General features: G+C 39.8%; 1 protein-coding gene and 1 long non-coding RNA gene across 3 annotated transcripts in view; one reads left to right on the top strand and one right to left on the bottom strand.

Annotated features, from left to right (window-relative positions):
- Positions 1 to 27,441, top strand: part of LOC116673846 (uncharacterized) — a 352,638-nt gene that overhangs the window by 162,057 nt on the left and 163,140 nt on the right. The window lies entirely within an intron of this gene.
- Positions 1,292 to 27,441, bottom strand: part of nectin1b (nectin cell adhesion molecule 1b) — a 208,161-nt gene continuing 182,011 nt past the window's right edge. For both annotated transcript variants that reach the window (XM_032505986.1, XM_032505978.1), the window contains one exon: positions 1,292 to 3,157. In XM_032505986.1, coding sequence (XP_032361877.1) covers positions 2,918 to 3,157 — 240 coding nt within the window. In that variant the 3' untranslated portion in view covers positions 1,292 to 2,917. The remainder of the gene's footprint in view (positions 3,158 to 27,441) is intronic.

Here is a 27,441-nt window from a genome sequence, read left to right as displayed (position 1 = left end):
CTGACGACTGTGGTGCTGAACATAACGTTACACACCTTGGCCGTAAAGTTAACAATCAAGTTTTTTTTTTACATTTAGTTCTAATACTTAAGTACATACGGTATAACATCAGAAAATTACTTTTGGTACTTGAACATAGCACAGCAAATATGCGATACTTTAAGAGTTTAACTTAAGTGATATTCTAAAAGGAGACTTGAATTTCTACCAAAGTCATTTTCTGTAAGATATGTGTACTTTAAGTCATGTATACAAGACTGATACTTACACACTTTTACTTAAGTGACATTTTCAATGCACGACTTTTACAGTGTGGTATTAGTACTTTTACTTAAGTAAAGGATCTGAATACTTCCTCCGCTACTGCAGATGAGACGCGCCGGACAGAGAGAGGACAGTAAGGGACCTCACTTTCATTCTACGTCCCGCAGCTTTAATGCAGCTTTGAGGAAATAATGAGACACGCATACAGTACATGTGTTGACAATATAATTACAAGCACTATAACATGGGTAGTTTGTGAAGTTTAATGTTAAACTGCATGACTTTTTGTTATTTTTTTCCACACATCAGATACATTGTTAATATTTACATCAAACAGAACTCAAAACAATAATTAAAAAAAAAACAGGTTACATTGTTTCACGTCATTTCATTATTTCGGCAACAAAGAGACCTCATAACCCCTAATGATTATTCAGGTATTAGCCTTTCACAAATATACAATAAATGTCAAAAGAAATGTGCTGTAGGTCTATATATACTGTATGTATATGTTTAAAAAAAATAAATGTGACGGTCGTACAAAACACAAGGTGAAAACCAACATGGCGATAATCTTCAGGACATTCAAAACAATGAAATGTGTCTGAGAATTTGACAGTGAAAAAAGGAATATGTAAATGCTATTGTCGAGTAGCAGCACTTACACATAGTAAGAATGATAAGAATAAGAAGACTAGTAGTAATAATAATGGAAAAAGGAAGGAGATCATGAACAGTAAAGGTGTCACAAAAAGACAAAGTGGTGTTTCGGTGTTTTTTTTTTTTTTTCACACAGCAGTTACAGCAATATCGAACTCCGTTAGCGGTTTTGAAGCACGGACCGCCGCTTAAACTAAACGCTAGCACACATATCGAGCCGATGCAAGACAACAAGGTGAGCACGGGAGAAAGTCTCACACGTTTTACTCTATCGCATTAACCCACCACCGAGAGAGTAAACACTAAATTACCTTCGACACCTTCAAGGGTTTGTATTTTCACACTGAGCACTAACACGAGTATTTAGTTTTTTTTCTCCAAACATACATTAATCATGACATGTCATAAAAATGTGAACTTTCAATTGACGCTGTGTCTAGAGGGCTTGTGTGTAGGAGGCAGTATCCTGAACAGTTGGCTCGTCAAGCACATTAGCTTATGTATGGTTTGAAATCATCGTCATAGTGTAAAATGGACTTAATGGAAATAAGTGGAGTGCTGTCGCGTATATAACTAAGCATTCTATAAAAAAATACAGTAGCAAGCTTATTTTCTCTTCAGTGTTTCTTAGGCTGATTCGAAACTATTAACGCTATATTAGTACAAATCATATAAAAAAAATACAGATTTAAATATGTTAAATGTGCGGGCTGTCCTATGAAAAAGATTTCCCTTTTTTATATGTATGAGTAGAACTATTTGAACTGTCCCCGCCCCACCCCACCCCCCCTCCAGGACAACCCAAGTACATGTGATTGTCTTCACCTAGTGCACCTGCATAAAGAAGGACTCCTGTTGGTTTTAGAACGCAGCAAAAAAAAAACACACAGGACCCACAATGCAATGGACCTCAAACCAACCTCAATGAGGAACTTAACATAAAGTTATGGAAAAATATGGCAAAAAGTGTAACACATTGCCAATTAACTAGGATTACTTCCCAGTAAACATGGTAGTAGCAGATGGACACAAACAGAACGGAACTATATGTCTTTGGCAGCTACTGTTATATAATAATAATAATAATACTTATAATAATAAACTGGATAGATGGATAATTTTGTACATGGAGGAATATCAGAAAGTAGATACAGTTGGATCTCAAGCCCTTTGTTTTTCTTGGTAGCTAATGAGGATAACATTTGCTTCTAATATCCAGTCAAACTCCATAACAGCAAAGCTATTATAGAAAGTAATGAAGGATTCAGTTGAGAGACTGCCAATTCACATCTTCACATAACAACCCTGTCACTAACGGTCATTAAAGGGGTAGTCCATTCTATTATAGATTGATAATTAGCTTTACAAACCAAATTGCAAAAAATCGTTTTTTTTTTTTTCTTTTCCCAACAGAACACAGCCGATCACACGCACAGAACAGTATACGACTTTTCAAAGAAGCAAGCATTTGATTGACAGACGAATAGAAAACAAATAAAACGAAGCACGTCGCTATAAAAGGTCACTACCACTGTAGGAAATGTAAAAAAAATGATTAAAAAAAAAAGAAGAACAAAGTAACATCTTCTTCAATGGCATACTCTGTACACGGTTTAGACGATTGGCAAAAAAAAAAGAAAAGTAAAAGCCACGTGTTGAAAAGTGAGGAATTCAATCAAAGACAAACAGGATGAGTGGGCGCTGGTGAGGGGTGATGGGTGCTGGGGTGGGGTAGTGTCGGCTACGCTAACATCACAAGGTGATCAGGGGGTCCCACACACAGCCTCAGTGGAGCACAATACACAGGGGATGGAGGGCCACACATTATTTTCATCGTGGCACGGGGAAAGCCCACATGTGGTTTAAGCTTTTATAACATACAGAAGCGGAGTGGGGAATGGATGCACATCTGTTCAGCAGAGCTTTGTTTTCCATGAAGCGTTTTGTTGCACTATCACGTTGCCTCTTGCAGAGCTGAGAGCAATGCGGCGTGTCACACGGATTGCTCCTTGGGGAACGTGAACGGGGCTCGAGGGTCGGTGGCCGGGAAGCTGGTGTTGGAGTATGTGGGCTCGTTGGGCGCTTGCTGCGTGTAGGCGTGCTGGGGCAGGAAAGTAACGGGAGGGTAGGCCGGAGCGGGCTGAGACTCGGGGAAGTGTTCCATGTTGCAGACGCGCTGGTAGCCCATGTATTCGGCCGGGTTCAGCAGCTCTTCTGGAAGCCTCCCAGAGTCCTGCGGGGACGAGACAAAAGAAGGGGACAAAAAGAAGACAACATTGCAGGGTCACAGGGTTTTCTTAGTCGGAGGAAGGTCATCACATCAGTACTTTACATCAGAACAAGGAGTATTTTATACACACAGGTTCACTGTGTGGTTCACCTAACAGACATCAGAAACACTATGTGGCAACGTCCCATTTCAGTAGTATTTACCTACTGATTAACAGTGTATGATACATATTTACGCACATGTTTTTGCACCGCAAAAAGGCTTGGATTAACTAATATCTGTATTCATGTTTTTTATATTGCTTTGAGTTCTTGAACTAATTTTGTTTGTGTGCTAACATCTGTATTAACTTGTCAAACTGTAAAATACATTTCTACTTTTATGTTTACAGTGAAGGAAAATTGTGGGAGAAGTCTATTCATTACAGGACCAGATGTGGTGTTATAGAGTCCTGATGTGCATTACTGGCCACTAACTCCATTTCTAGGAAGGAGAAAGGTGCAGATACAGATGGTGGTGCAGACTGGTTTAGGCCAGCTGGAGTTTTGGTGATGTGGCTCTGCAGTGGGGAGAGGGGTTGCATACAGAAGACAGTGGAGGTGTATGGTGCAAGGCTTTTGTCAGTTAAATCATCTGGATTTGAATCTGGATGTTACACCTGATGTAGAATACTGAACATATGGAACATTTATCAGTTGCCTGTTTTTTTAATAATTGAAGTAATTTTACCCTTGTGTTTTCTTCCCATCAAAAATCAATGTTTTTAACTTTTTCTCATGTTTTTGTGTCTTTTTTCAACACTTTTAAAGCTTTTTTCAATGTTTTCACTTTTTTGACTTTTTCAACACTACGTGACACTAACTTATTAACTTTAGTTTTATAGTTATTTTTGAAATTTATGGTTAATAAACCTCATTTTTAGGAAATTATACCTAATGTTTGAGTTAGAAAAGCAGAAATTAGGAATTGTTTAGAACTAAAATTAAAGGAATGGATGATAATCACAGACTGGAATATGTCAACTTTTACTCAATACTATTTCAAAACCACTTCCATTTTTTTCTCCAAATTCTATAAAATTGAATAAGACACCCCCAAATTAATGAAAGTAGAGATTTGTACTTGCCAAAGAGCGTTGTGTGGAATCAATCATGTTATTTTGGGTAGTTAAAAAAAAAAACATTGATATTGGAAAACGGGTCAATTTGACCCGAGGACAACATGAGGGATAAATGATAGGATTCAGTTTGGTTAAGCTGTCCTTAAATGATGCCAGCTGTTAATACTTTACTTTTCTAAAACGGCACTCCAGCAATTACTGGACTCACAGATCAAAATCAATGCAGCAGAGGCATTGACTTTACGTCCCTAATATGGATCTAGCTCCACTGGATCCTACAATTCCCACAATGCAACGCAATGACATCTTTTTATTTGACACTCTCTGACTGGCAAATGCCCAGATCTGTAAAACCCCACGTTGGGAAAATAAGCTTTCTTAAAATTGTAAAACTCAAGCCCATTTCAGAATAACTCTGATGATGTCATCGGGGTCATTTTCTTATAAGGCTCACCCCAGAACAGGGTTGTTTAAATAAATGAAATGAAAAGGAGTAGTGACAAATATAATGAGTAAACTGAAATGAAACCTTCAAGGAAAAAATGAAGTTAAAGTGAAACGATCTAGTCAGGTTAAAAAGCTAGTAAAATGAATCATTTCAGTTTTAGTATTTTTAGCTATAATAAATCTTTACTTAAAAAAGAGGGAAGCGTGAATTTCTGTCAACTCTCGTGACGTTAAACCACAGAAAGTGAAGGGACCTGACATGAGAAGGCTCTGTGCTGTAACTGCTTTACATCAGACACTAAGGGCCCTATTTTAACCAACCAATCGCACGGCGTGAAGTGCATAGCGCAGGTGCGTTTAGGACGTGTCCAAATCCACTTTTGCTAGTTTGACGGCAGAAGAAAGGATCTGTGGATATGGGGCATGGTTCAAAAAGGTTATACTTAATGTCTTAATTAATTCATAGGTGTGTTTTGAGATTAACATGCAACAAACCAATCAGAGTGTCATCTCCCATTCCCTTTAACAGCCAGGCACGTTTGTACCTTTGGCGCATTGCTATTGCGCATGATGGCGGATTCGCACCATAATAGTTTCATTTTTTATTTTATCTTTTGCATGTGTGTGTGCTGCTGCGCTTCCCTGTGTGTGTGTAACAAGCATAGTGTGCGTGCACTGCGCACGAGCCTAGCCTGATGCGCTGTGAAAATTCTATAAAATGCGGCTTTATTGACTTTAGACCAGGTTTTTGTTGGTCAATGGCGCGATCGCTTCCCGCTGCCTCAAGATAGCAACATGCCAAGAATTCCCCTGAACACACCTCCCTGTAAGACCAGCACGCCCATGGGTGCAAAGATGGACGCAAGTGCATTTGCCATTTAAACAATGTGGGCGCTGGAAGGGAAATTAACAACTGCGTTGGTCTTAAAATAGCAAAGACACTTACGTCGGGTAATATCAAATTCTCCAACCATGAATTTTGTATCTATGTGTAGCTCAGTGTACCGATGTAGTTAATAACTTATGTTTAATCATAAATTAAACTAGCCAACAAGATAACAGCCAACAAGTCCTGCTGAAATTATTAGATCATTAAAACACACAACTGTTGATTTCAAGGTTCATCCGGACTTTTAGCTTTTCCAGAAGCAGAACTTTCGGTCCTTTGGATGGTTTAGACATTATGGCTAATAATCAAAATCCTTGTGGAGAAAAATCTATGGGATTATTACTTCCAGAATCACATGGTAGAGCTTTTTTTTAGAATTCAGAAAAAGCAATGCTTCTAGTGTTTCGTGAGGGTTTCTAATGGCTGTAAGATGTTTCATGGAGCTGTGTACACTGTGTCCTCACGATGTCAGGCAGCATGCCGATTGGCCTTGTATAAACTTGAAATCTAGTCACCCAGCTGTGACTTGGAGTTCTGTGTTAGAGTCAACAACTCTGTAGAAAAGTACCAAGGTTGTATTTATTTTGCATCAGTCAGTGCTAGCAAGGTGCAAGGTTTTTTAATCAGGGTACTGGCGCTGCATGAGGAATGCTAAAACTGTGTTGTGCTTTGTTAGTGCACATCACACTCATATTGCTACATTATTTGAATCCGCTGAAAGAAAAGGCAAGCATGCATCCCACTTGCAGGTGACATGTGCTAGTTAGATTTGGCTTAATGAATGAATAATTACTGTGAATCCCTTCAGTGAATTAAAAAGTGTTTGCTTTGGGTTGGGTGAAAAGTCAAGTAAGTTGTATTTTGCTGTTCAATGTGTGTTGCCACTGCTATCCAGAATGCTCCCTGCTCATTCCAGCAGAAATTATATTACCCTGTAGCATAACCCAAACAAAATGCAGGGCAGAAACAAAAGGGCCTTTGTGGCAGTTTAAGGTCGCTGATCTTGATCTGCGCAAACATGAATACAGCGCCTTCAGCTCTAAATGGTTTTATGTGTTGATTTTAGTGCTTGGTTGGTTAGAAGCGTGAGGAATCTGGATTGTGAACAACATTAGGGCATTAGGGTTATTTCAAGATGTTTGCAGGGTCTCCCAGTGAACGTTTAGGGCCAAACCCGACCAGAATTAAATCTCCCATCTTCCCTACATTCAAAATCACTGCAAGAAAATTAATGAACCTGCTGCATTTAATGTTTAATGTTTTTAGCAGTTTCCTTCTTATGGACATTTTGTGCACATTAGTGATAATAATGTTAATAATAATGATAAATAGTATTTTAATTGTTGGCTCTCTGTAAATTCTAGAGTGTGGTCTAGACCTACTCTATCGGCAAAGTGTCGTGAGATATATATAAAATTGAAATGAGTGTGATTGTCCATTGTTAGTGCGTCCCCTGGGTGCCCGAGGGCCCTAAATATCTCTAAGCTCAGCATTTCTTTTAACCCTTGTGTTGTCTTCCCGTTAACCATGAACTTGCTCTTCCAGGTCAAAATTGATTTTTTGTTGTTGTGTTTTTCCAATGTTTTTGTCATTTTATCTGATTTATTTGTCACTTTTTCCATATTTTTGGCGTTTTTTTTTTTAAACCTGAGCTGGTTTAATATTAGGTTTTACACTTATTCTTGGAATACATGGTCAACAAACCTCATTCATATCAAATTATACATAAGTTTTTAGTTAACAAGGCAGAAATTATGAATCATTTTTGACTAATAGTTAAGATCAGAGGATGTTGAGTGGATCCCAGATGGGTAGATTAAAGTCAAAGTTTAGTCCGGATACTGTTTTGAAAACATAAAAAAAAAAAAAAAAAAAATCAAATTCTATAAGATTAAATAAAACACCCCAAAAATTCAATGAAAGTAATCATTAATTTTACCTGAAGAACGTTGTATGGAATGATCCATTTTATTATTGGGCTAATTGGTTTAAAGAAATCTAATATTTCTGATATAAAACAACTACAAAAACAAGTCAATTTGACCCGGGGACAACACCATGGTAAAGGAATTTCCTTGAATATGTTTGATGTTTTCAAAGGGAAAGCATTATGATTGAAACATGACAATGAAATGACAGCAGACATGCAAAAAGAAATCATGGATGACAGTGAAAATGGAACTTACGAAAACTCGTCAAGCATCTCTACATCTACGAAAACGATGATCCCAACTCTGCAAGGGTTTCGGAGGGGCAACAAAACCACAAACAAACTTAAATCTGTCTACATTTTCTTGGATGTGTTAAACAAAATATAAAAACGTGAACATGTACTTTCTCCACAAAGTTGCCATAGCACAAATATATATAATTATTGGGTAAAACATGCAAAAGAAAACAAAGAGTTGTCCTAAACACACCACAGTTCATCTTATAAAAGCCTGTGTTATAACTATTTTGTCTCAACTAAAATTGTATCTTCTTTCAAACAATGTGCCCTTAATTGTTTGTGTGTGTTGTTACAGGGCTAATAAACTGCATGTACTTGGAGAGATGCAAAGAATAAAACAATTACCCAAAGAAAAGGCTCTAATTTAAAATGGCATTGTGGGATGGTTAGATAAGCACAGTGAAGCTCAGGAAGACAAAGGGTGAGTGGTGATGGTGTGTGAAGGTAAATTGGTGTTTTCACACCAACAGACATGCAAGTAAACCTGTCTTGACACACATGCTGCAGACACGAGCGACTGGAAAGCTTATTTGCTTCAGGTCGGTATCAAGGACCACTCAAGCAGCTTGAAGAAAACTTTCTACTTTGTCAGGTTATTAATATCTTTGCTTGCCGAGAAGACCTTGGCGAATTCAAGCAAAATTAAAACCAACAGTCTGAGGAGAAGTTGTTTTTTTCTTTCCTACTTGGCCTCGGAACATTTGGTATTCAGACTTGAAATTGAAGCAAACTGTCAGATAAAAGTCTGTCTTCATGTTTGGATCACCCAGAAAACGGCCATATAGGCTGACTGCAGGCAGCTGATTACAACCCATAATAATGGCTCTTATTAGGCGGTGACACCTTGTGGCTGTAGTAATTATCATGAGAGCAAACAAGGAAGCGAGGTGAAAGAGTAAAAACTGGCTAATCTGGGTGGATGGGTCAAACAAGTACAGGACTCTCATCCAGACGACCAATCTTCGTGTCCCATGTGAAACGTGTTAAGGTCATGTTATGGCCATTTGTTCCAGTCACATGCTGTGGTCATGTTACGGTCACATGTTACGGTCATGTCATTGTCATGTGTTACGGTCATGTTATGTCATGTTACGGTCATGTGTTACAGCTATGTGTCACGGTCATGCGTTACGCTCATGTTACAATCATGTTATGGTCACATGTTACGGTCACGTGTTGCAGTCACGTTATGGTCATTTGTTACAGTTATGTTGTGGTCACGTGTTACGGTCATGTTACAGTCATGTGTTATGTTACATGTTACAGTCATGTTATGGTCACGTGTTATGGCCATGTTATGGTCACATGTTACGGTCATGTTACGGTCACGTGTTACGGTCATGTTACGGTCATGTTACGGTCACGTGTTACGATCATGCTCCAGGAACAGCACGGTGCCAGACCCCCCCGGCCTCTTCGACGGCCACGTCTGGTCCATGTATTTGAAACACAAGAAAATCATGGAGTCATGAGTTACAGTCATGTTATGGTCACATGTTATGGCCATGTTACGGTCACATGTTACGGTCATGTTATGGCCACGTGTTATGGTCATGTTACGGTCACATGTTACGATCATGTTATGGCCACGTGTTATGGTCATGTGTTACAACCACATCTGGAAACATAGTGAAACAGCTAACCCGGCTCTTATAACAGCAAAATTATCAGCCTATACGAGGAGTTTTAAATCTCAGTGTTTAACACATTATATATCCTTTTTTGAAAATGACATTATGTGGGTTTATGGGTATATAGACCCATTTTTTAAAATGATCTTTAAATTTCCTGGTAGGCAGATTTGTTTTGTTTTTTCTACAGTAAAAGCACCCCTGTTTCTAGTCTTATGCTAAACTAAGATAATCTACTGCTAGCTGTAGTATTTACCAGACGCACAAGAGAGGGCGGTCGCTATTCTGATCTAACTCACTAACACATTATCATATTTCCCAAATTATTAAAGTATTTTCTTTTAAAATGTATCATGCACCAAGCTTACACAAGGCTTGTTTGTCTTTATTCCAGAGTGGTAGACAGTTTAGAGAAATGTTTATTGCGCAGAAATGAGTATTGTCATTAGAGTACACCCATGCATGCAAACTGACTTTTCACAGAAAGTTTGTTTATTATCTGTTCACTTTATGACAATAGATCTTTTACACCGAATCGGATCTAAGTGCCTCTTTTGGGATTAAACAAGGACGAGCACCTGTTATGTATGTATCAAACTTACATGGATCGTATAGTATTATCAGGTGGGTTCCTTTGCTCAGAGAAGTACGGTAGAAAAGGTTGAATACATTCCACGAGGCACCGCAGTGCAGTCTGAGCTGCACACAAATACATATTTCTATAACTGCCGCAAGGTACAGATCTGCTATACTGACAGCACACCTACACTCAGCTTTACATTTACGTGAGAGCATGTGAGAACCATGCAGTTTCCACGATAAACAAAACTCACTGACAACTGCTGTCAGATTCAAAGACATTTCTGCATCACTTTTGACCATCTGATTATTCTACCACTGAGGGCATCAGTGTTAGACCTTTTAAAAATCCTACACATTGAGCCTTTACATTTCTCCAACCACGTCCTTAAATGCCTCCAAATTGCCAACTGTAACTTTTAGATTTGCCTTTTTTTGTTTGGGCTTCTTACACATTTTCTTAAAATCTGCTTTTATTCATGTTTTTCCACTTAAATTGGAGGTCTCTGTGTGCCTGTGTGCTGAGGGTTGAGCTGTAATATTTGTTAATCAATAACTATTTTTATGACTGCAGACTGTTTGACTTTAGGGTGATCTACAGCAGAAGTCAAGCTGAATTTGTCTTTTTCTGTTTCTAAGCATTTCCACTGCTTCAACACCAAATCTGGGCATTGGGCCAAGGACTTGGATGATTGAGAATAATGGCCTCGAGATATGTACTTACTTTAAAACGTAATTATGGGAAGAAAGACAAAGAATCTTTTAAGTGGCTTTTATTGCGAACCAAGGTCCGGACCAAGGTTCATGTTTTTGCATTTGATCCGGTAAGTTTTGGTTTTGCAGTGCAGTTATGCAAGCGCACTCAAGATCTATACATGACGAAACTGGGTCCGGCCGTCATCACATATGTGAGCTGCGTCTCCAGATACTTATAATTGATTGGTTTGTAGGGCGTCCCCATCCTCTCGTATCCCCTCTCTGCGGGAGTTTTTTTCAACTGACTGCTGCTCTGCCCTACTGCCGCCTCTCTTTTTGTTTTGTTGCGACGTCGAGAAGCAAAACACAGGAACTTTCTTTCTGCGTCATTTATTCAGAGACAAATGGAAACCTACACTGTGCATTTACTACCACTTAACAAGCGAACTACTGATTTATTCTCTGCTCTGAGAGCGTTCACCATCACTCTCTCACATACAAACAAAGCACTGAACTATTCCCTAAAGGAGCTTCCCCGGTCTTATAACACAAGGAGAGCCTGCCAGAGCTTCCTGTATTTGGTCCGAAAGTCCGAACCATCCAAAAATGCTTTTACACTATAAACCAGACCATGTTTCAGTTTGATCCGGACTGAGACTACCTCTTTTGGTTGGACCAAATTTCGTCCGTTTGGTCCGGAACTGTTTTCCGGGGGAGATTTCAAACCTGCAATTTTGGTTCAGATCGAACTGAAAAGTCCAAAGGTCCGGCTCAAACAAGGTGGGTGTGAAAGCCCCATTAGACTTTAAAGCGGCACCAGGCAGGAGTGTTATGTAAAAGTACACACATCGTATCAACCTAAGCCACAAAATGAGGTAAATGAAGATAGAAGTTCCCCTGAAAAACGCCCATATAGGTCTTTTTTTCAAGAAGCAAAGCAGGAAGTGAGCCAAATTTCCGTCCAAGGAGGTAAACAAACAAGACTTTCACCTGAGGGTTTGTGTCCCATTTAAAAAATACAAATAAACAGGGATTTTTTTTTTATTTTAGGGAACAAACAGGAGCAACATTGTGTCACATACGTAACCGGAAGTGAAGTAACGTCTGATTTAAACCCAAACCAAGATCTTTTTCTAAACTTATTGCAGTTTTTGTGCCTAAACCTAACCAAAATTACAAGTTTGACAACGACTTGTTTAAAACTGCGCCCAATACTCTCTGGTTTAGATATGAGGTCATATTTCCTGCCACCACTAGGGGTATTAATTTCTAAAACGTTCCTGTGGCTCGTTCACAGGGAAGAAATAAAAAAGCTACTGTGTATCACCATATGGTTTGGAGGCCTTTTTGGTTAAATAACATTAAACTGAAACAACACTAACAGCAGAAGTTAATTGAAAACATCATCTTTTAACTCCAATGCTCTCACGCTAATGTATCCCTGTTGTTTGACACTGTACAGAAACATATGCCACATCTGCTGACACAGAGATGTTCAGTAACATCTGGAGCATGGATGTTGCTTCCCCTTTACAGGATGGTACAGGATGAACTGGGATCGTGTCCTCCGGATGCCACTTCTTCTTTCCTAATGATTACCATGAGTCATTTTAAGCTCACTACTTTTACCCATCTTGTTCTTCGTTAGTTGGACCTTGCATTGCATTTGGGGCCCTTTACACATTCGTTATTCTATTTGCATCACCATTCTGTAATAAAACAAATGTATTTCTATAGAGCAACATGTATTATTTACAGATGACAGATCTCAGTTATGCTGTTCATTTTTTTCGATTGGTATATAATAGAAGAACCCAACAGTGCATGCATCCTCTCTCAAATTTGGTCATAATAAATGCTTTTAGCTGACAGGAGATTTCTGTTTTGAATAATGTAAGGTTTTGTGGTATCTAAAAGTCAATATTGTTTCTCTACATGCACCTGTGTTGCTTTAGACTTCTTAACACCAAGGCATGTTTTACCAAGGAAACTTGTAGCTGAGTGAATGTGTTTTGCTCTTTTTGCAGTATTCTTATGAAGCTATTTATCTGTATGTGGCGCCATTAATCACCATTGATCCAGAATATCTTACACTATGTGCGTTACTTGTTACAACATTTAGCTGGCTGTAATTGGACTTATTGACCCTGTTGATTCGATTTACAGTATGCTTGTGATGCTTAATGACAGCTACACGCCACATTCTCCCAACACTTCTAATAATTTCTGGGCAGCTGTGGTGCTTTTGATTGATTTAATGCCCTTAGTCGATACTATATACGGTTGGGCCTAAGATACAGATAAAGTTGAGATTCTGGTAGTATCGATGTTTTTAAGCATATAAAATAATTCTTGAACACTGGACTATATACATTTTTTAGATGATATTCAGTGAAACTGAAATTTTTATTTGAAATTCAATTGTATGGCTAGTATCAAATCACAACAGAAAGACAGAGTAGGTATATATACTTTTTATATATATACTTTACAGAAACCTAATAATTCACCCATTAAACGTCCCCCTAAAAACGCTACTGTAGCTCATTTGTTCAAACAACAGTTACGACTCATAAATGTTTAGTAGCCATAGTAGTTATGATAGGGGAAAAGCTGGAAGTAATGAAGTAGTAATGAGTAAAGAGGAAGTATAAGTGTCCATGTAACGAGTCATGTTGGGGTGGTGGATGGGACAAACAAACACAGGACTTTACCCCAGGTGAATGTCACGTTCAGTGTCACATGCTTGCTCACCCTAACCCGGAAGTGAAGTGAACGTCTGATTCAAACCACTATCATTGGCTAAACGTACGTCTCTTTTGTGCCTAAACCTAACCAAAGGACAAAAAACAATCCTGAGGGTCGTATTAGAGGGTTGGAACAAGCGACTCATGTTTTGTATTTTGGGCTACTATTACATCCATATAAGATACACCTGATGGATTTTGGGTAACTTTAGCTTCCATTGTTGGTGTTAGCTGTTGGGCTAATGAAGGGTTAATATTCCATCATAGACTGGTATATCTAGTAACAAAGAAGGAGAAAAATAGAACTACATTTTTAGGGGTGGCAGTAGTCAGTCCCTAGGGAGTTGGGTTTGGAACTGGAGGGTCGCCAGTTCAAGTCCCCGGTCTGACCAAAGTACGGAGTGTGGGCTGGTAGCTGAAAGAGATGCTAGTTCACCTCTTGAGCAAGGCACCGAACCCCCCTCAGCCACTCAGGGTGCTGGTCCATGACTGGTACACCACTCACTGACATCCAATAGTGCATGTATAGGACCTGAGCGTGTGTGTATTCCAGGCCTGTTTGTAGTGTGTAATAACAACAGTAGTGTGTTACAGAGTGCAAATTGTAATTTCCCCATCTGGGATTAATTAAGAGTATAAATAAAATTTTAAAATGTTGTCGCTTTATCCTCACATGTTCACATCTCTTTCTGCTGAAAAACAACACAATGTCTTTAAAACAACCAAATAAGACAGCGTCTTGTGTTCTATCGATGCCTGGATCTACATAATAAACAACAACTGTAACAAAAAAGTGAAAATAAAAAGGTAAAATACCTAAAATAGATGGATCACTTTGATTCCCCTTTCACTACCTTATTTCTGTCTGCAGTCATAGTGTTTATTCAGTTACATCAAGAATCAAACGTGCGACAACAACCTACTTCAGCGCACCCATTCAGCTTCCCCAGCATCTAACGCAGAGAGATCAGAGAAGACAGCAGCTTCAGAACTGGGAAGATTCAACAATTATGCAAACAGGTAAATGCAACAGGATGCTGCAGGTGCTTCGCTCGTGTGATGTGGAGAAGTTGTTATATTGTTAACGCAACATCACCTGCGTGTTAGATCCAACATCGTTAGATGTTAGATCCAACATCGGAGTTCAGCAACCCATTACAGAGCTGATTCTAGGTCAGTCTCGCCACTGTCAGGTCAGACTTCTTCTTCACTGAAATAAAAGCTTTGGGATTTATTTCCAGCTTTGCACAAATGTAAAGCAAATGAGAACCAGAAGAACTGAGATTATTAAAATGCATATATTTAAGATTGAGAGTTCATCTAAATGAAATATGGCTCGCCTTGAAATCATTTTTTAGAGTAGATAGTAGATAACTTTGGAGAAGTATGGCCCAAATAAGTTTTCATATCTAATGATATGATAACTCTGCCAAAGCAAATGAATGCTACAAATATACACTCAGGCTGTGATTAACAGTTGGCTGATTTATTACACTGATTACCTTTAACCCACTGACCAAAGGTGAACTTTTATTATTCTTAAAGAATAAATTAGGTTTGTGTGTCACCCTGGGTTTGAACTAGTAGTCCATTCTTTGGCTCAGCAAACACAGATTTCATTGAGGAGTGGAGTCAGTCGAAGGCGAGGCTAATACCTCAAAACAAACAGGCGCTTCACTCTGTGCTGCTCCAGTGCTATTTTATCCATCACAGAGCTGCTAGACTTGCATTAACAGACCTTCCTCCACGGAGCTGTGGAGGAGGGTCGGGCTAGTCCACACAGCATTCCAGGATGGGAGAAAAACATGCTCTGGGTTATTGGCATTTATTTAAACCAATCACAATCGTCTTGGCCGGTGTTGCAAATACCTCGGGAAGAAACTTGTTTTGGTGGATCGTGTACGTGAAAAAGTCGTTTTAGTCATGCAACAGAAAACTCTGATTGGACAGATGGATTTACCCTGAAGAGATCTGAGGAGCAGTTACCCATAGTCCTCAGAAGTCCACCCGAGAAAAGCAGAAAAGAAAGCAGAATGTGTGGGAAATCCAGCCAAAATGAGGGAGATCCGGCGGAAATTCCAGCGGACCAATCCCGGAAGTGGAACGTTGTGGATATGGAGTACAGAGCTGCTGACTAGTCACCTCGTTGAAACTGACATAAGGATTAATTCTATTTGGGGTGACCTCTAGGTAACCCCGGCAAGAGCGTGTGCCCCACATAGGCTGAGGCCTCTACAGGGGCCACAGTTAGAGTCCAACCTGCAGCCCTTTGCCGCGTGTTTATCCACTGTCACTTTCAAATAAAAAAGAAATTATGCAAAAGCAAATTAAATATATTTGTCTCAGAACTTTCCAATCTGTTGGTTGAACATGTTTTCAGATCAGATATCACTTTTTTTTTTTTTTTGCTGTAGATTGACACGTCCCTGTTCTAGATAAGTTAATGCCTTAGGTTCTAGTTGAATACATCAATATTACTATTTTATCAGTAGAAATGTTTAATACTCTTAAAGCGGTTTAAAAACTGCCAATAAAAGTCGATTATATCTCTTGCTCTAATTCACTTCTACCTGTTTTAATGATGGCCTGAAATCATAACGTTACTTTGAAACCAGGCTCCTCTTCGCTCCACTAAAGATACTATCTTTACCCTTGTTTCAATAAAACTGAAGATATTGTAATGACTGTTTTTTTAATCCCCCAAAGCCAGAATAGATTATGTTTAACTATGGATATTTTTGGCTGACTGTGAGGGGCCTCCTCCCACATGCAGCTCCTAAGGACTTAATATCAAAGATAAGTCTGGGATGTTAATAGGACGGTATTCACATGGTTTTGCAATAAAGCTACTTATGCGAGAATATTTAAATCTGCTAATTTGCATGGCAGAGTTTAGGTTCTATCAGGAGCAGGGCAGGTTAGACCAGTGCTCTATTCATTAGTCAGAATTCTGAATAGATTAACTAACTCCTGCGGAAGGCTACATTAAGCTATAGACATGAGTGCGGGCTCTCACGCTGAACTCACATGTGATGTCAGTTCCACGTCGATGCCCTAATTATTTTATTATTTTCATGAAATAATTGTTGAATATAAGCATTGTGACTTTAATGTCCCTCCCCGATCTCCACTGTTTATTCACATTGTCCATTCTGTTAACAGTTATTCATTGGGGTGGCAGTAGCTCAGTCAGTGGGCAGTTGAGTTGGGAACCGGCGGGTTGCTGGTTCAAGTCCCCATACGGACCAAAGTATGGTGGTGGACTGGTAGCTGGAGAGGTTGCCACTGCCAAGGTGCTCTTTAGCAAGGCACCTAGCCCGCAACTGCTCAGCCTTTCATGGGCAGCCCCCCCCACCCCCTCAGTCACTACAACATTTCTCCATTTAGTGCATGTTGTAGGTACTGAGCACGTGTGTGTAATTCTGGTGTGTATGTGTGTTCACAACAAAGTGATAACATTGTAATTTCCCCATGCCGGGTTAATAAAGTAATCATTATTATTATCATAATTTTGCAGTTACTGTGCCGCTGTCCACCACAAAATATGTATTATTTTATATTTCATATAAGTCATATTTCATCCCATGATTTATTATGATTTATCTATTTAAATTATTTAAAAAAAATATGCTGTTTTTATATATATATAAAAATGGTTATATGCATGTACTTTTAGCATTGGGTAACGTTAGGGAAGATCATGGTCATGGTTAAATATTGGAAAATTCAGCTGTGATGCAGGACACTTGGGACGTGTGTTTCTTTATTAACACTAAAAAAAACAAAATCCCAATCTTTCCCGAATCGGAAGGTTATGTGCACCTCACCACACGTTAGACTTCATAGCCCATATGTGTGAAAACTAATTAGTACCTCATGCATACAGTAGATGTAATATTTCAGCAGACAGGGTTGTGGGGAAAGTGTGTTGTTGTCACGCCCCGATCCCTTCTGTGCTGGCGCGTGCCCGCACGGAGTGGGGAAGTAAAACCGTAGGTACTAAAAATAAAAAATCTGTTTCATGTGAGTTGGCTGACTGAAACACATTTTCTGTGCTGTTCTTCTGACTTGTTGTCGTGTTTACGAGCCGAGTGAGTGACAGAGAGGGCGCCTGGCAACAACCGATGTAATTATTCATCGTGCATGTCAAAGAGTGTCTAATGGAACTGACTTATAAGGGTACATTGAAGAATTATTCATCATGACGGTCACAATGGGTACACCAAAAGGCAAATAATTAAACTAAGTAGGATGCAAGCGGCCGCCTGGCAACCAGGCTCTTTGTGCAGAGAAAGCTGGACTTTGGATCATTTTCTCTTTGGTTACTGTTAGTTTAAAGCATCCTAAAGTTGGCGGGTTAATGAACATGTTGACGGACAACACGTCCCATAATTCCTGGCTACTTAGCTGCTCCAAATTCTCCAGTTTCCATCTGGGCAGTAGCGGAATGTAACTATTCTCAGTACTGTCCTTAAGTCCAAATGTTGACCTACATGTCTTTTCTTTTCATGCCAGTTTCTACTTCTACTCCGCTACATTTCAGAGAAAAATATTCTACTTTTTACTCCACTACATTCATATCACAGCTTTAGTTACTTTACACATTTAGATTTTTGTATGCAAAACACATGCATTTTCTGAAATGCAATGTTCTATTATAAATTAAGGGGAGACGCCCCAGGTGAATAGGATGAAGAATACTAATAGATATTACCATGAAACTTCCCCAGTTGATTACTTACATTAAGACAAATATCTTTTGTGTTACACGTTTTCTGAAATTGTATGTTTAAATATGCAAATGAGGCATTATATAATGCTATCTTCTGGTGAATTTAGGAGAAATTTGCTGATGCAAATAGACAAAGTCTAGTGAAATAAATATCTACATGTTTATTTATTTTTTTCCTAAATGTCTAAAAGAAGATGGAAGCAAAATAGCCCAAAAATTCAATATTTCTGCCTTGGATGTCTAGCCAACAATATAAGTCCAGCTTAAATTATAAGATCATTAAACACAATTGGCAGGATCCTTTACACTTACAGGATTTTTCTGCATTGAGTACTTTTACTTTTAATACTTTAAATACATTTCCCTAATGATACTTACTTTTACTTAAGTTACACTTTCAATGCAGGACTTTTGTTTGTTACAGAGTATTTTTACTGTGTGTAAAGTATTTGAATACTTTTTCCTCTGCTGTCTACCGACAGCTTTAAATTCTTGTTGCCTGGCGATGTCGAATCGCCTCAATAACGATTTTAAACGTGCAGTTCAAGATGACAAATAGTAATAATGTGTTATTTTGTCTGTTCTGTGTACGCTGGTGTACCACACTCGCAGTTTCACAAACATACAAACAACTCATTCCAGTTATGAATTAGATTGTTTAAGGCTTTATGTCCAATAATGCATTTTACATCTACATTTACTCCCTGGGAGGAAATGGTTTCTAAATGAGAAGAGAATTGATGCAACTGTATTTCAATATCACGCACTTTGCGCGGCGCCTCAGCACGTCTCAGAAATTGCTTCCAAAAAGCCTTAGTGAATTGCCTGGAGAATTACCTGCCTTGGGAAATGCCATGGAAACCAATCCAAGCAAGCTAGCAACACGGTGAATTGTGCCCTATTATATCCCATTTTGCTGTATGTCAGTAATGAAGATTTCCAGTGTTGCAGGGGTCTGGATCGGTGTGTGATGGAAGGACTTATCTCCAGATGAGATGGGAGCAGCAGCTTGTAGATGAGAGGGTGCTTCGCCCCAACTACCAATCAGGGTTTTCAAGTGTGGCGTAATCACTTGAGAAACACATTTTGTTTGTGACTTTACATGAGCTACCTTCAATATTTTACAATATTGATGTTGTCATGGTTGTTGAGAATCGTTATAATCTCATTGTAAATGCAATTAAATGGAAAGCACACTCATCTCGGTTCATGCAAAAGACTCATGTGGCCAAATTGCCCATATTATTGACATTAGTAGGGATTTTAAATGATAGCATGGCAGAAACTATCTCTGCAGATTTCACTACGTTTAGGATCAATGCATAATAAGACTACAAGATGAGAAAAGCATGAAGTGTTTCAAAAAAATAGTTTTAAATATTTTTTTTTGTTTACCAGTGAGTCATTTTGTACATGACATGTTGTGAAAATAACAAAGGACTTACTGTACATGGCTGATGTTATGAGCCCTCGCAGTAGGCTAGATTTAGTGTTTATTGCGTCTCTGTTGCGTACGCCTCTGCCACGAGTGCTATATTCCATAGCAATAATAGCCTTAAAATAGCTTTGCCTCAATCAAACTCTCCGCAGAGCTGCGAGGGGGAAATCAAAAGACGGCCAAGACTCAAGGGGAAGGTAGACAGGGGAACCACGTTGGGCAAATAAAGGGGGGGTCAGTGCATGTGAGAGTGGGATGAACGAAAGGGAAGGAGTGCATCAGTCTGTGTACCTTGAGGCCAAAGTCTGAGGGGAAAGGCCTATAATGGCATGCGCTAGTGAGAGCTAGGCTGGATGGTTGCATACTCGACAAGATCCCCAGGGCCAGTGTGAGCAGAGCTTCGTGGGCTGGGAGAAGAGGCCAAGGCTGCAGTATCCAGCTCCGCATACTGGACATCACAGTCCCTGTGGCCAGAGTTCTGGAGACAAGAGAGGTGAAAGGTGTATGAGGAGCGAGGCAGCCAAAAATATGAGAGAAAGAGAGAGAGAGAGAGAATGACAGATTGACAGACGGACCATGGGTGTTTTCACACCTGCCTCTTTTGGTTCAGTTGAATCACACGAGTTGGATTCCCCCCTTGGTGCCGTTCGTTTGGGCAGTTGTGAATGAGGCAATCGCACAAGAAGTGGACCAAACAAGCATACCAAGACCTGCTTGATGAGGTTGTCTCGGTAGCCTGGCTCTGCTCTCCTACGTACTTCCACTCAATTTTCATTTTCCTTCAGTACTAGGTCTGGGTTTGTGGTATATTTGCGAGTTTTCTCCGGTCAAATTAGTACCGGTCCAACAAGCTAACAGAGGGAGTGGCTGAGAACAATGACGTTAATGTTGTGCGCTAGTTTCAGTTGTATTTCCGTAAGATACAAGCGAAGCCATTTGGTCCGCTGCGGTAACACTGCTGAATATCCAGAAGTTAAAGCCCGAGCAAGAACAATCTTTGCTGTGTTGTTGTTGGTGGCCATTATGTTGTGGCCCCCCTCCCTACGGGGCTCAGGGAGAGTTTGATTGTCCAGCTCGCTCCGTTAGTGGTGAAGGAGTTAGCTAAGGTGAACGCTAGCAATGCAAAGTTGACAGATCCAGAGTGGCTCTGGGCACATCCAATAGTGTTAACCCTTCCCATCAACCATGAAAAAAAAACGCATTTTAGTCACTTTTTTTAAACATTATCATTGATTTTTCTGACATTTTTGTCACTTTTGCAATGTTGCAGATGCTTTTTTTGTCTTTTTGCCAAAGTTTGTTGATATTTTCAGCGCTCATTTTGATGATTTGGATTTTTTGTGCCAAACAAAAAAGAAATAACCGAAAACGGGTCAAATTTGACCCAAGGACAACAGGAGGGTTAAACTTCAACAGAGTACCCGCCTTCAAGGAAGTTAACACTTCCTTGGTCAATGGACAGTGGCCAGAGAGAGAGAATGTACGAGAGTCTGGTAGGACAAGGCTAGTTGTCTCTGTACACTTTCAATCCAACTCTGGAGCGGTTCGGTTGTGGTGAGAACGTAAAGCGACCTTGAACCACACCAACTATTGTATGTGTACTCTGAAAATATGAGCTAATGTCTCCTGTAGTCAGGTAGCTTGGCAGTCTGAGCTAATGTCTCCTGTAGTCAGGTAGCTTGGCAGTCTGAGCTAATGTCTCCTGTAGTCAGGTAGCTTGGCAGTCTGAGCTAATGTCTCCTGTAGTCAGGTAGCTTAGCAGTCTGAGCTAATGTCTCCTGTAGTCAGGTAGCTTAGCAGTCTGAGCTAATGTCTCCTGTTGTCAGGTGGCTTAGCAGTCTGAGCTAATGTCTTCTGTAGTCAGGTAGCTTAGCAGTCTGAGCTAATGTCTCCTGTTGTCAGGTGGCTTAGCAGTCTGAGCTAATGTCTCCTGTAGTCAGGTAGCTTAGCAGTCTGAGCTAATGTCTCCTGTAGTCAGGTAGCTTAGCAGTCTGAGCTAATGTCTCCTGTTGTCAGGTGGCTTAGCAGTTTGAGCTAATGTCTCCTGTAGTCAGGTAGCTTAGCAGTCTGAGCTAATGTCTCCTGTAGTCAGGTAGTTTAGCAGTCTGAGCTAATGTCTCCTGTAGTCAGGTAGCTTGGCAGTCTGAGCTAATGTCTCCTGTAGTCAGGTAGCTTAGCAGTCTGAGCTAATGTCTCCTGTAGTCAGGTAGCTTAGCAGTCTGAGCTAATGTCTCCTGTTGTCAGGTGGCTTAGCAGTCTGTGATACAGCAGAACAGCAAACGGTAGCAGCTTGCAGTGTTTCCATCTCAGAAATTGACTGTGGTCAAGCTCGCCATCCGTCACTCGTATCTCCGTGGTCCAACCAGCCGTTGCTAAAGCTTGAGATAGTGCCGGTAGAGCAGAGCGAAGTCTCAGTGACTATCTAAGCCTGATTATTTAAATGAAATGAGCTGGTTTGACCGTGGAGATGCACGAAATATGCACTAGACCAGAACACAGGACCTCCTTCCTGTATTCACTTTCTGGCTCCCGCCCCCTAGACACATCCGACCAATAACAGAAGTGGACGTTCTTGCATGGCTTGTATTGGCGGATTTTGGTACGCTTGGAGATTTCTGTGTGTGAAATGAAACCGAACCAAAGGGGAAATCGCTCCAAGTAGACAAACTCATCAACTGATTTGGATCAGAGCAAACAGACTATAAGTATGAAAACACCCTGTGAGAGAGAAGAGAGAGAGAGAGAGAGAGAGAGAGAGAGAGAGAGAGAGAGAGAGAGAGAGAGAGAGAGACTGAAGATCCGATGGTCATGGTGACATTTTGAGTTTGTGAGCAGTGGTGTTAAAAGTGGAAGGCTAATGGGAAGGCATGGAACATGTAAGTACAATGTCAGATTAAACTGAATGTGACAAGACAAAAAGATGGAGATGTCACACGGAAAACCATAACAGTCAGACAGAAATTAATACATGACGATAAATAAAAGGTTAGAGATGAGGAAGGACTCTGACTTTGTTTACATGCACATGATGACATTGTTCTATTAATGCGATTTAGTATGTGTTAGAATGTGCTTATTTCAGATTTGTTTTCTGATGCTCTTGCTCACGTGTGCATTATTTAGGAATGATGCAATGCTCCAAGGTGATTAAACTGATTGGCTTAAACAAAAACAATTGCTGCAACTGAATAGACATTGGGCATTTGTTGCAACTCTAATGCTTGGAGTATGGCCAGGGCATGTCCAACCAATCCTTTGGAAAAAAGTAGAATGATTTAGACTGTAATTTATGTGTTCTTATCACTGCATGAATGCACTGATTCTGGCTTTATCTGTGGTTACTGGGCTGCACACGGAGGTATTTACACAACCCGTGAGCACATTCATGGAGATGCTGGAACGCTCGCTTTAAAAATGGAACTCCAGCGAGCATGTAAACACTGACAAAGACCTTCATTCAACCAGTGATTGACTCGGGGAGCAATTGGCCAAGTGAATGATGGGTAAATGACCTTAATGTGGTAATCAATAAATAACAATGACAGCTTTCAGCACTGTTTATCTAATTACAGAAATACTTCTCAAATTATTGTCTTCTACGCTAGAAAGACTCAAAGGCACTGGGTCAGCACTAATGTGAAAGATGGTGAATTTAAACACACTGACAAAACATTATAGGCATATGAAAAAAAATTGTAATGTATTAGTAAGAAAACAGGAAATGTTGACACGGGCTTGGAAGACAACATGAAATAGAAAGGTAACTATGGAATGCCATTTTTTCTGAATTAAATAAATACATTGACAAATAAATAAACATAAAACGCATCCTAATACAATATAAATAAATGTAAATATAAATATATGAAGGAGCTAATATAGTTCAATACGTAAATAAATGAAAAGGTTTTTACTTTTACTCTTTCAGGAAACTTTATTGTCTCATTTATATTATATTTACATTTATTTATGTATTATGTATGTATTGTATCTCATTTTTTATATTTCAGGATGCATTTTATAGGCATATCTGTGTGTTTAGTCATTTATTTAATATTGAATGAAATGGCATTCCATACCTAACAGGACATAAAAAAGCAAACACAGTTTTGATTTCCTTTGCTCCTTTAAGGTGATGCATTTTAAGTTAAAAACAGAAGTAAACACCTTATTCTATGTCTGGTTAGTTTGAATGTGCTGACTAAAGATGGATGTTAATGTGGCGATGGTCATTCTGTGAAAAACAGAGAGGAGGAGTCCGACTGCACTGATGGTTGTATCACTACGACACTGGAATTAGACATGACAGGAATGGAAAGATAAAAAATCTTCCATTCCAACCAGGAACGTTGAAAAGCTCCATGATCTATGTTGCTGTATTTTTCTATTGTGAGAGCAAAAACGGCTGTCTGAGAAAGGGATTGGATCAAATGGCAGTGTCTCTCCTTTTAGTCAGTCTGCTTGTTCTTGGTAATGAACTCAACGGAGCAAAACAGAGGGCGTTTATGTGACTAGGTAAATGCAAAGCAGAGGTGTCAGCTGTCCCGTGTCTACCCAAACAACCGCTCAGGATGGTGCAGCACACGCTCACTCCCAGCGCCTCAAAAACGACACTCGGACAGGTGCCTCGGGCGTCGTTCACTGACACAAAAAGTCTCCTGTAGCATCTGACCCAATCGCTGTCATTCAAGTCAATGCTTGATATTCCAGCAGCCGCGCCACGCCGCATCCCAGACGCCAGCATGACGCGCCAGGTCTGTTTTTCACACGAGCCGTGGGGCTTTCAGGAAGTGAGACAGTGCGAGTATCCAGTCACCATATGCTTCCCCTGCGACAGCACAAGAGATTCATCTTGGATGTGGAACAACGTTGTAGACATCGTAGATCTTTTTAATAGGGACAATGCAAGAAAAACAAACAAACATGGAGTTTAACTGTAGGAGTGCTTGGAATAGAAGGTAGATACTAGCTAAATAAACACCTGATTGTTCTGTAAAGTACTTGTAGAGAAAATGTAATCTGCGAGTCAGGCAGCAAGACACTCGACTACTGAGACGCTCCCGGTGTGGAATGGCATGTGTCAGAGGACGGGACAAAACCGGAATACAGCAGAAACGCATCACAGATGGGCCCAGCGGGGGTTAAGGCCCATTCAGACCAAAAAAAAGCTATCCGGCGATGTGCTGCAGGGTGGTGCGGCGGTTGCAGTGTCACTGAAACGGCGATCTGTCTGACTACCTGTTGTGCTGAGTGTTTCATATAGATATTTAATAGATTTGAAGAGTTGGGAGTGAGAATGAGTTGGATAGAATGGGGGTGTAAGGGAGGAAATGCAATAGGATGACACCTGGTGTGCCCCCCCTCCCCCCCCCCATTGCATCAGTGTACTGTATGTCAATCTGAGAATGAATTACATAGAAACGGTTGAAGCTTTTACAGAATCTCACGTTAATAATTGATCGGATATTTCCCCACACCACTCACGCCCTGCACTCACGCTGGATATTTAAATATATCTGGAATATTTGTCATGACCAGAGTGCAATCAGGGGGAAAATTACAGCCACATCGCATTCAAAATTGGCAGATAGTGTTTTGCCCCGAGAGAATCATCATTAGTAACAGTCGGCGCTCGGCAGTCAATGCATGTCTCTCGCAAATAGTGTTTTGAAAACCTCGTCGATACCCTGTTCATCTTAAGAGCACTTTAAGTGGAATGTTATCCGAGATCTAAGAGAAATCTACCCTCTGTCTCCAAGAATTATCAGAATTAAACATCCAGTTCCTTTGAGAATAGAATTGAAGATGATAGTTTGATATCCTTGAATGGCTACACAGAAAATCCAAATCATTTCATCCGGGGGGTAAAGAGTGATAGTAATTGAGTTATCTCGGCTTTGAGTCAAGATGAGTCATTTAAAAAGACAACATAAATGCAAAGCAGTCATTTTTAAAAGCATGGCTGACAGGCTAATACATGAAAATGCAAAGCAAGTTGGAAATAAAGAGCGTCAATGAAAGCACAACAGTTACAGATGGTTTGGGTGTTGTTGAAGAGGAGGTTCAGCCAGAGTTGTCCATCAGTTTCATGTCAAAGAAAACACAGCAGACAGCAATTACACTATATGTGGTTACACTTTACTTGACGGTCTCTACATAACAGGGACACGACATTGTCAAAATGTTGTATTACATTTTACTGTGAAGCACTTTGTGATTTTTTTATCTGTGAAAGGTGCTATACAAATAATCCTTACTTACTTACTTACATTGTCATAAACGTTTATGACGTAATGCTTCATTTGGTAAGTGTCATTCGGTTTTGTCATGACAAGTCATGGTTAAGATTAGGGTTCATGTGTCATGTGTTCATGACAGTGTCATGTCACTCTTATGTATATGTATATGTCCATCATATACTGTAACAAAAGTAATTTCACTCAACTCAACCTGACTCAGACTGACATAGTTAAACTAAATAGTCGGTTCTATCCTCTGATTGCTTGTTCTAATGTAACATTTACCGTGAGCCATTGTGAAAATAAGCTTGGACAACGCTGGGGGCTGTTGCACAAAAATAGAATGAAAGAAATCCAGGATAACTGAAAAAGCTCAGCTTGACTTATTGTGATCCGCTCTAATCGGTTGCACGCTTGGCGAGCCAGGATGAACAGGTGGAGCTATGTCAAGCCAGGTGTAGGTAGCTGGGATAAGTGCACGTCCACGGCTTTCTTAAATAGACCACGGTAGCAGTCACAGATTTACTGATGCAGCAATGGAGGAGACGCATGCGGCATGTGTTTCACCTGCTGAGCAGCAGCTTCTCATGGAAAGTTATGAGGAGGTGGAGCATATAATATACAAGAATGGAAATATGACTGTTGTTATCAAGCCCGACAGACAATAGTAGACCGAATGCGTGAGGATTTTAATATATACTTACCAGCCACTCCACATTTATACAAAGTCGTACCTACACTGTGTTTTAATTGCTTTTCATATGCTCGTTTTATGTGTTGGTTTCATTGATGTATCTGTTTTTATGTGCTAAATGTGCTGGTTTTAAAGTGTCTTTGAGTACCATGTGAAGCGCTATATAAATAAAATGTATCATTGTTTAGCCTACTTTGCCTTAAAAGTGAGCAGAGGGAATTGATGTTCCTCGGGAAATTTACCCTAAAGACTATAGGCCTAATTTCAAACCGCTATTCACAATGCGAGAATACAACCATATGCACAAATCTCTATGAGCTATGTTCAATTCAATTCAATTCAATTTTATTTATAGTATCAATTCATAACAAGAGTTATCTCAAGACACTATACAGATAGACCACACTCCAGAATTTACAAGGACCCAACAGTTCTAGTAGTCTCCTCCAGAGCAAGCAACAACTATGTATAATTCTAAATATCTTTCTACAATTAAAGTTCATACAGCACAAAAAAACCAAGTCAAGATCAAATATAAAAACTGGTGGAGGCTGGTAAGTGCCTTCATCCTTAACAGTGTGCAAATAGCATGTAGAAATTACATGCCTGCTCACATATTTTATCTATACTGATTTTAGCAGTGGAAAAGAAGGCTCATTTGTCTGGTACTTCACCCCAGCTGAGTAAATGGCCCATGTCTTAAACAAAGGCCTGTGATGGAAGGGATTCAGGCAGAAACTGCCCTCTTCATACAAGGTACATTTTCCAGTACTGCACATCAAACACAATCAACCATTTATATGGGAAATGTGCACTGTCTGACCTTGTTTGGCCTTGCAGTATTC

This window comes from Etheostoma spectabile, chromosome 3 (genome assembly GCF_008692095.1).
Source record: "Etheostoma spectabile isolate EspeVRDwgs_2016 chromosome 3, UIUC_Espe_1.0, whole genome shotgun sequence".
Lineage (NCBI taxonomy): Eukaryota > Metazoa > Chordata > Actinopteri > Perciformes > Percidae > Etheostoma > Etheostoma spectabile.
This window is presented reverse-complemented; position numbering and strand designations above follow the sequence as displayed.